At 39.2% G+C, this 10,621-nt stretch overlaps 1 protein-coding gene across 1 annotated transcript in view; it reads right to left on the reverse strand.

Moving 5' to 3' along the window:
* Positions 1-4,642, reverse strand: part of LOC134028049 (nuclear receptor ROR-alpha A-like) — a 105,953-nt gene extending 101,311 nt beyond the window's left edge. The window contains exons 1-2 of the mRNA XM_062471365.1: positions 4,589-4,642; positions 4,299-4,472 (exon numbers count right to left, since the gene is read on the reverse strand). Coding sequence (XP_062327349.1) covers positions 4,299-4,452 — 154 coding nt within the window. The 5' untranslated portion in view covers positions 4,453-4,472; positions 4,589-4,642. The remainder of the gene's footprint in view (positions 1-4,298; positions 4,473-4,588) is intronic.
* Between the last annotated feature and the right edge of the window lie 5,979 nt (positions 4,643-10,621).

A 10,621-nucleotide genomic window follows, 5' to 3' on the forward strand; every position in this document is an offset into this window, starting at 1 on the left:
AATCATACGTGTGTGTGTGTGTGTGTGTGTGTGTGTGTGTGTGTGTGTGTGTGTGTGTGTGTGTGTGTGTGTGTGTGTGTGTGTGTGTGTGTGTGTGTGTGTGTGTGTGTGTGTGTGTGTGTGTGTGTGTGTGTGTGTGTGTGTGTGCGTGTGTGTGTATTCAGAGAGAGCATCTGAGAATACATGGTTGTCACATCTGAACATATTTGATGCCAAGTAATGAGTGTGAGAGAATATAGAATTGTCTTTGAAGTTACTTTGACTCCACATTCTTTGATGCATGAGTAAGCCAGGGGCCACTGAAGTGGATGATTGGTGATACAATGCCTGAGAGAATATTGTGTTGACTATACATTTAAAGTGAAGTAGCAAGAAATGGGCGACCTATGTAGCTTGTAGTTTGTCTAGGAGCATACATGGTTTAGCTCCAGGTCCATCTTGAGGGCCAGGTCACAGGTCATTCTTTTTACCATAGCCATTACTGGCACAGTTTCATCTTGTAAGGAACATAAACATAACTTCATAGAATTGTATAAATGACATCCTTTTTACAGTCTTGTGTAGGGAACTTGGGCAATAGCAGTTCCTTGTGTCTGATTCATGTCAGGTCATAGTAACACACTGTTCAATTTACCTCTATGGGAAAATGAAGTGGTGAACGGACATGGAAAATAAGTGCTGAATATCAATTAGTGTTACTGCCTTTCTCCATGGACAAGGAAGAGATGGTGACAGATAGCAAGGTCAGATATGCAAGGCAATATCCTCTATGTGACTTCGTTGCTGGGCTCCAACTAGATTGCATCAAGCTCATTCAAATTCAATGTCACAGAGACAAGAGCAATGTGAAACGTACACTGGCAATTACGTAACATGCTGCAGGTATCTAGTTCCTGCAAGTTGTAATTCAAACTTCCTCTAACTCTTACTCGGGTTCTCTGCATTGTAGAGGCTACAATACCTGCTACTTGATGCATGCAAACCATATTTTTATTTGAGTGAGGTGGTAGCGTACAGTTATACATATCTCCCCTTTTAAAGGTGTTTTTGAAATTAAAGTTAAATACCACTCAGCCAGTTAATAATAAAATAATAACTTTTAGTTCAATAGCACCTTTCTCACACCCAAGGATGCTTTAGAGGACTGAAAAAATATTAGTCAACAATACAGTTGTCTTGACATCAACTTTATCATAAACACTTTCCCAAACCACAGAGGTGATTTGGTGATTCGGAATGCTGTTACCCACGCCTGGGGGGAAATTCATTTTCACTTCATTCATTGGCAGATTTACCCATAAGAATTTCATGTATGTCAGCTAGGATAGACTTATATTGGGCTACTATCATATCATACTATGCCAATTACATGATATAAAACACTAAATCAAAAAAGCAAATGTATCAAAAGTTTCAGAAATGAACTCTTTCCAGTCCATCTCTGTTGCAAGGCCCTCCCTGTCCATGGAGACTTTCATAGCCCTCGTGAAAATAGGCCACTTACACCCCAGACCTCTAATTAAAACGTATTAGGGGAGGCATCAAGAGAACGTCTGGTCATCGCCACTTGGGTTTCCTGAGATAGCTTTTCCTCATGGGAAAGAGATCTGAGCTATCTTTGCACCATGGAGATTTCATATCAAATCTTGGAACCAGCTATTGGCACCCCAAAACGCTGCCAAACCAGCAAGTCTGCTGTGGGCCTGTAGTTCAAAATACCTCGCCCCTCCTCCCAGACGAGTAGCTTTTGGTTTGGTCAGAGGGGCATATTCCACTGAGTTTGAACAGTACATCATCACCCAGTTTAGGAAATAAACAGGGTCATGTTTCAAGTAGAGTGTTGGTTGCAGCTCAACTTCCTCAAAAACTGGACTTGTTTATAATACAAAAACTGCCCTTGAAAGTTCAAAGTAGGCCTTCGTTATTACTTATGAATCAAGAAACCACTTCACAAACTAGACGTTAACTAGTGAAATGGAGGAATTATCAAAGTAAAGAGTGATAATCCAGGTAAGGAAAAGTGAATATTTAGTAAGGTTGGTGCAAGGCAGTGTGAAGTAGATGTGTACAAATGACTTAAAGACAACTTTGCTCTGTCTTTTTGCATGACATGCAGCACATTAAACATTGGGTAGTCATTAAATTGCTGAGAACACAATCATGAATGGGCGATAATAAAGCAAATCAAGCATTACCCCCACAGTAGTCCTATACTATGTTCCAACAGCTAAATGGTCAGAATAACTAAAAACAGAGTAACTAAAAAGGAGATATGATAACTAATCATATTTCTTAAATAAAAATAATTTAAAAAAATGATAAGACAACAACTTAATCAACTTAATCAAGATGCATCCACTCAAGACAGAGACACAGAGCTTTCTTTTCCCTCTTCTCAGATGGCTGTAGCCTCTCCTCTTTAGTTACACCCATGGTGAACATAATCCCTGGTATCTGATACAACCACACTCCAGTAGCCTGACTATAGGGGAGATCTTGACCAAGCACTGTGCCACTGCCAGTCATATACTTATTGCAGCTTTCACTAAAGTCTCATTTAGAACCTTTAGTCATACTGGTGCGTAGCTCACCCATCTTGTGTCAGGATTTTATAAACATGTACCACCCTGATGCTCATTCCCCCCCTCTCTTAGAGCGGTTTTAGTTCATGAGGCTGAAATGCTTGTAAAAGTCTAAGCATAAGGCTCACACAGAATGTGTGGCGGTATACAAATACTGTATTTCAGAATTGGCTACGCCCATCAGATATAGTAGATGTTTACTTTGGCTTCATTGATTAGCCAACCTTACACACAGTAGTAACAGAACTTAAGTATTTTCCAAGTAAAATGGAAAGCCTTTAGAATTAAGAGCTTCTCCATGTGGCATAAAAGTTTCCGCATTCAACTATTTAGGTCTATGTGTTTTTGCAACTATAAAAAATACATTTAATTAAAGGAATCCTTTACGGCATGGGAAACCTACATGAAGGCTCTTCCAAGAAGCATAGCTTTAGCATAATATACAAGATGTAATAGTTCGAAAGCAGATATACTAGCAGAGATGCTTTAAGTATTTTTCTGTTGGAAACGCCATTCTTTAAAAAAAAAACTCATAGCAAATGCAGTGCAGAAATGAGCGAGAATGTGGGTTAGCAGGTTAGATGTGCGTCTGCCTTTTTCCTTAGCTGTCAACTCCACCTTTAAACAGTCAGTCTTCTGGCACCATGCCCGTTAACCTGCTGGTGTCACCTCTTACATAACCGTGCGCGCTGAAGCCTTTATGCAAAGTACAAAATGGAATTTTGCGCTGAGATTTCCTCGGGCATTATTTCAGTTCGACCAGCTGCTGTTACTACAACCTATTAGTAGCCTACAAAAGCAGTGATCTGGTTGCAATGGCATTATTCAGTCATAGACACTTAGCATTTGTGGTCGTCTCTATTTTCCGTTCCAAGTTGTTACGTAACCTGTTCTGAAAAGCTCAATGAAACAACCATTGTGTAATATGAAAAGCCATGTGTAAATGTCTAAATAATGCATTCTTGTGAAGTGTGGTCAGTCACTTAAATGTCGCCTAAAACTGTCATTAAGTGGTGAATGCTGTGTTTTGAAGTGAACTTGGAATCGCTTCGCAATCGAACGCAGTCTGGGGGTGTGGCTTTAATGCACACCGTGTGATACAATGTCTGATAGAGTTAGCCTACTCAATTATTGTATCAACATAGTCACAGAATTGTACAATTGCCGTTGTAGGGAATTTTAATAGCATTGTGTAGGAGGTGACTATTCTTATCCGATGAAGTATTTGCTCTTTTAAAGTCCGTCTTTGAATCCTGTAAACCCGTGAAACGCCAGCCAAACAGTTATAACTTGTCGTCCACACCACTATAAATCGCGTAATTCATGTGTCACGGAGTATCTTAATGATCAGAGAGTCAATCAAAGACTGTACACGCTCGCATTATGCGTGAGTAGGCTGCGCTACAGAGCTACTGTTAATATCAACTATAGCAGGCGACTTAGAAATTGTTCACAGCTCGTGAAAACCTTTGATATTTATCAAAGAAAGATGGTGCGTCCTTTTATGGCGGTAGAATGTTTGCCAATACTGCTATAATTTTCTGTATTTAACGTTTACGTAGCCTATAAAAGTATCGTACGAAAAGCCAATGTAAGAAACGGGGAAGCAGAACACTGAAAGATCCAGCCAAGGATAGGAATTTGAAGTTGCTGAACACCTTAGACCTATAACGACTTGGCAGCTGTTAAGAATTAGCCTTATTAAATGTGTATTACCTTTATTGGTGCTAGAACAACTCTGTCGTCTCATAGGTGGCTGGTGCTCGTCCTTTCGAAGGGTGTTCGGGTTAACCGGCGTGTCCATTCCAGGAGTAGCCGGTTCAGAACCGCTGTTGCCCGGGTCGCTTGCAGGATCCGGTGGGGACTCCATATTCTTCTATATTGGACTTGCTGCGAAAAATATTGATGTCATATAATTTTGAACAACGACTGTTGTCTAAACGAATTTCACAATTACAAACAGTGTAAGGTTGTCAATATGTGGCAGCCTATATCATTTAGCTTACAGAAGCCTGGAACTGTGAAATGAGCGCGCGCTTGTCTTCGTTGAAGTGGATGTACAGATTTGGTTGTCCACGAGCAGCGCTGTCGAGGTCATGAGTAATATTGGTTGTCATCTTTAACATAATACAATAACAAATAGCAGTGTGATCAAGACGTAACACGTAGCCTACTACTAATAAAAAATTACTGGCCACTTAGGCTATCGCTGATCCATCTAATTTAGGCGAATTTGTTGGAGAAAAACAAAAAGGTTTTAGACCTACAGTTTATTTGTATACACACACACACACACACACACACACACACACACACACACACACACACACACACTAGGCTACAATTATGAGTTGCCTAATTAAGGCGAGTTTGTACACACATACCTACATAGTAGGCTACAATTAGGAGTTATTGTTTTAAGTTATTGCTGTCATACTGTTTTGCTCATGAATATAAGCAATAGGCAAGATATGTGTGTGTGTGCGTTTTCGCACGTGAGCGTCAGGGAGAGAGACAGTGAGTTGGAGAAAAGGAGAGTTAAAATATGCATCTGTTCATAAAATATTATTAGTATTCAGAATGTGCCAAGATGTGCCTATATATATGCAAGTTCAAATACATATTCTGCTAAATTCCGTATTTTACCCATCCAGGAGTGAGACGGTAGGCAATCGCCCTTAGTTTGAGATTAGGGCCTTTCAGTAGACTAGTCATACACCCACTGCAAATCCCGCCCCTCACGTGGAATTCGACATTGGTTGTATTTTTTGGGATCCACCTTGTTGATTTATAGTACAATTAAATGTAATTTAATCGTGAACAGTGTATTGGTTGCATATCCTGATGCATTATCACAACTAAAATGACATCTGACGATAAATAATAATAAACAAATCGAGAGATTACATCAGTTCTTGGAACAGTTCAAGTGTATTGTCATGCAAATTAACTCAGTTATTGTCAATGAAGTACTTGATTCAGAGTTCCTCAACAGTGCAGACAAGTTAGATTAGTAAACGTAAAAACTAAATGATAAATTGTCAACATCCCCATCATCATCATCAAATATTACAGTACTACTAAAATCATCAGTATAAATAAACCTAAATATTTACCAAGTGATGACGAATCACAAAATAATAAATATTAAAGCTATTCAGACAATTCTATGAATCTCTGGCCGCGATGTGTAAGATATTAAGGTGATACGGAAAGTGCAGTAGTGAATTAATGACGATGTTACTACATCCTCCTGTGTCTTTTCATCATCTGCTGTGTCTAGATTATCTCTGCCAAAAACTGGGAAGATTTTACAGAGGCTATTGCTTTAGATTTCATCATTTCAATTAGATCAATTTTAAACAAAAAAGCTGTGAATTATCATTGTACAAGTGGATGTTGACAGTTTCCTTCAATTTAGCCTAAAGTTAATCCTCTGGAACTACAGTAGTCTTGCACACAATAATTGTTGCTTGGATTTTCAGGTGTTTCAACACCTTTTATTTTACTTTATTACTTCTTTCGGCTACATTACTTTCAACTCCTGCTGTTGGCTACTGCTGTGCATTAGAATCACTATCATACATATCTTTTCATTTAGATTCTGAAGTTCAGCCAGTCATGACTCAGCAACTGGTGAGAGGGTCTGTGAAGAGAGGGCGGATAAGATTTTGACCACTTTAGATCTATCGTTACTTACTGGAACACAATACTGGAGGTATGACCCCAGAGAGTAGGCTGTCACTTATAGTTTGATCATAGTTACCACGTTGATACTACTTCCTTGGAACATACACTCATTGAGCACTGTCATGGATAAAACCCATCAGTAATCGCTCTCATTCTCCACATGTAATACATATGTGCGTGTAGATGAATAATTGAGCCGCTACACCCAGAAAGTTCACAATACCAAAACCCCCAGGGTTTTTAAAGTGACTCATTGGGTAATTTGATATTTGGTATTGAGGCATTATTAACACACTTATATCTCCGGCCATTTATTTGAGAGAACTCTGGGCTATTAGGTAGGAGTTATTTGCATCAAGTTTAGCAGGCCAATTAGCCAGGGATAACCAGTTTGGTGTCAGTATGTCAGAAAAGGTGAAAAGAAATGTCTGCTTGTCAGTGGTAAGAATAATTGCATCACATTTTAAGATCTCATCACGCAGCTCTTTTGTTCTACAATAGGCTTATCTCAGACAAAAAAGAGCAAGTTGATGTCAAAACAGTTCATCTTTAAGAAATAGCTGTGGAAGTCAAGGAGCAAACATGTTCTTATAATCTGTGATTTCTGCCAAGCCTATTTCAAGCTGATGGATAAGGAATGTTCTAAAGGGGTACAACCATACTGGGCTATGCAAATAGTGCATAGCCCAAATAGTAATGGGCTATGCAAATGTGTCAAATAGTAATGTTAACATTTTAAATGTGTCAAACGAGATTCTACCTAGATCTTATGGGGACATTTATTTAGGTGATCAACTTTTGCACAGGAGCAGAATGTACAGGCCCTGTGCCACTGCTCTAATACTGTACTTTTAAACACCTCAAACCAGACTCTGGAAGATATTATAGGGAAATTCATTCAGGTGATTGACTGTTGCACAGCAGCACTAAAACCTTACAATAACCTGGAACTGGGAAGTAGGCCAGATTCCTTTCCTTCACAGTTTTATCTCTAGACAACTCCTCTGAAGTTGTGACCTCTGAACTGCAGCGCTATGATCCACTTCACTAACCTGAGCTCAAGTAGAACAAAATGAGAGACTAAAAGTACATGTAATAGTAAAAAGTGTTTTTGTATTGTGATATCCAGATGTTTCATGCTGTTGAGTTCAAACACAAAAAAGGTGCTTACTTAACCCTTGTGTTATCTTCGGGTCATTCTGACCCATCAGTCATTGTGACCCACCGTCGTATTGTGACAAATTTACCTCATACAAAAACAAAGTGAAGCATTTTCTTTTAACTGTCGGGCTGTCTCAGACCCCCCACATTGGAATGGTTAAAAGAAAATTATTTGTATTTGTTTTTGTATTGGGTAAAATTGGGTAAACACAACGATGGTTCGTTATGAACCTTTGGGTCATGTGACCCGAAGGCAGCACGAGGGTTAAGGCCAGTTTCTAATTTAGATCTTCACAGGATGTCCCCTTTAAGACTCTCCCCAATATTGTTCACCCAACCTCTACAGACCTACACGGAGATGAGGCAAGGACAAGTTCAGTGCCGCAAGTTTAATTCAGAGTAAAGATAAATGATAGCTGCTGTCACACAGGAGCCAAAGAAGGATGTGTCTGATGGAGAGCTGGACAGGCTCTCATGCCTGTGTTTAAGAATGATTGATTATGCTGACACACATATGAGGGGGCATCACTGCACCATCCCTCTTCCTGGTACTCTGCATAAACAATGTTTCAATGATTCAGACAGGGGCCCGCACTGCACTAGCCAGTAGCAACATATTTCTCAACAACTTCTAAGAGTAGCAGACTTGTTGTATGTGACAAAGTACTGCAAGGGCTTTTACCAGCCCTTCTGAAATATGGTTTAGTTCATTTGATTCAATCAATGCATTTATGTATGAAATACACGATTACAGACCCTATATAGAATGAGCAAATGTGGGTATGACTATGCAGAGACCTGTGCTGTACAATACTAGGACATTTAAATTGCTCTTCTGTCTTCCAAGTGAAAGGATATTTCTCTAAGTCAAAACTGTTGGTTTCACTAAATTCTGTACACACCTATTTTGGGTGGGAGGTTCCAATTTCCAGTTTCTGATGTAATTTTAATGATTGATAATCAGAAAATGGTACGTTCACATAATGAGTACTTTCATTTCGTTATCAATCCATAGATGGGGGCAGGTACTTTGTAGATTGGAAAACCCTGTGAAATAAATGAGGTGAAATGGAAGTCTATGCTTCAGAGCGTTCACTGTAACCTGAGCTCGTTGGTTTGCCATCCATTTTAATCAAAACCATAATAAGACACTCCTCTTTTGTGGATGTCAATAACTCATAACATGAGGGAGGCTTCTCCTGCAAAATCCAAAATGTTTCCTTTGTAATAAGGCATAATGTTCACATTGAAAGAGGGCATACATGGCCAGACAAATCACAATAAGTTTCATGTATTTCTTATGCTGCCATTGTTTGACAAAAGTTTTAGCTTGAGGTATAAGCACTTTTACTTTCAGTGAAGAAGTGGACCTCATTTTTTATGAAACAGCACTCCCTCCGCTGACGTAACATGAGTAAATATTAGAATTTTATTATCAAGCTTTGTGGAAAACCAAGTTGAGTTTATGAAACTGAAGACTTGGCCAAGGAAGGACAAATGATTATGGATCTTGTTTATCCACTGTTGGGCTATTTAAGCCATTTTCTAAGCAATGGTCCAATGCCAAGTGTTGGGGACATTGCTCCAACACCATTTACAGAAAGATTCAATGTGTTGTGATCGGGCGCCTTGAATTTTCCAGAAACATCTGCTTTATGCACAGCAGGTGGGCAGAATATAGCACCAGTTTTACATAATTTCTTGGGGAGGTGTATATGTTATTCTGCCTATTCAGTGCAACTGTACATTTTGGCGTTTGAGCAGACACAATCCCTCCCTATGTGATGTCAGATCTTGCCAGCCAGACACGGGATTATTGGTAGATTATTATTTTTTCGCTTTTCCCCCCAACCTGCTGTTATTGAATGTGGTGCCTTCTTGGAGTGCTTTCCATTCTCAAGCAGACCTGTGTAACAGCGTTACGGTCATTTATAACCCCATGAGGTACATACACGACAGATTACAGTCCTGTGTGTGTACAGTTCATGGGGCAACTATCTCTCATTATGATTCAAATACTATATGTGTGTGTGGGTGTGTGTTTGTGTGTGCACGCATGCATGCATGTGTGTGTAGGTCTCATTGAACAAATTATTTCAATGCTGTGGTACTCCTGGGCCAAATCCAGTGATTTCCCATAGTTTCTTTGTTAAATCCACCATCTTTGCACATTTGGCCAGCTGACAAACTCAACAAGCCTTTGGCTTGAATAGAGGGGTCTCCCAAGTGTTCACTCAACATGACACGCTTCCCTCGTGTACCATTTCATCACAACAAAGAAAAAAAATCTAAATCAATGTTGTAAGTTGTATGAACAGGAAACATACAACTATACAATTTAATTTACGGTATTGAGATAATGCAGGTACAATATTGCATTACCATGTCCTTGGTATATTAAAGCAAGAGGGATGAGATTGCCTGTAGAAGCACAGAGAGGACTATACTGTACTGGGAACAGTCATGTAGATGTAGTGGACCTTATTACTCATCACTTCACTGAAATATCTGATTCAGCCAGAGACAAAAGTAGTACCACACTGAAATGAAATTTTGATCACAGCATTACAATACAACACATGCACATACTTTAGAATTGATATACTGTAGAATTCCCATGGAAAGCAATGGGTATGCACATTTATATTGCAGTACAGAGAATGAAATAGTCTCACAATATGCATGCACACCTGTAGAGATGTAATGTTGAGTCAATGCACATGCATGCATATGCATTAAGTACTGAGCAGTGTGAGGAAATGTTCTACAGTACTAATCCCCTTATTATGCCAAATGATAGCAACAGAAACCAAATATCACCTTCGAATTGAACAGTTCTAGTGAGATCCACTGCACAGTGGGGGCTGGGTAAATGTGGCCAGACATTAGCAGTGTGATCCTTTGACATGAAAGTTTTTTAATTACCACATGGGCATTTAGGTAGGTATATTTGGCTAAAACTGACAAATTGATTAACCTACAATAGATTACTGTAGTCTTTACCCATCCAACAAAATTAAGAAATGAAAGTCAATTTGAATAAAGGTGGATGTACAAAACCTGAAAAGAGAATGTGTTTAATAGTTCTCATGAACACAGGTCTGAATTGAGCCATTAATGTCGAGCACATTTACACCCTTCTGTAGATACCTTGAGGCATACAACCAATGTTGCATAAAAATATAAAA

Source organism: Osmerus eperlanus, chromosome 10, assembly GCF_963692335.1.
Source record: "Osmerus eperlanus chromosome 10, fOsmEpe2.1, whole genome shotgun sequence".
Lineage (NCBI taxonomy): Eukaryota > Metazoa > Chordata > Actinopteri > Osmeriformes > Osmeridae > Osmerus > Osmerus eperlanus.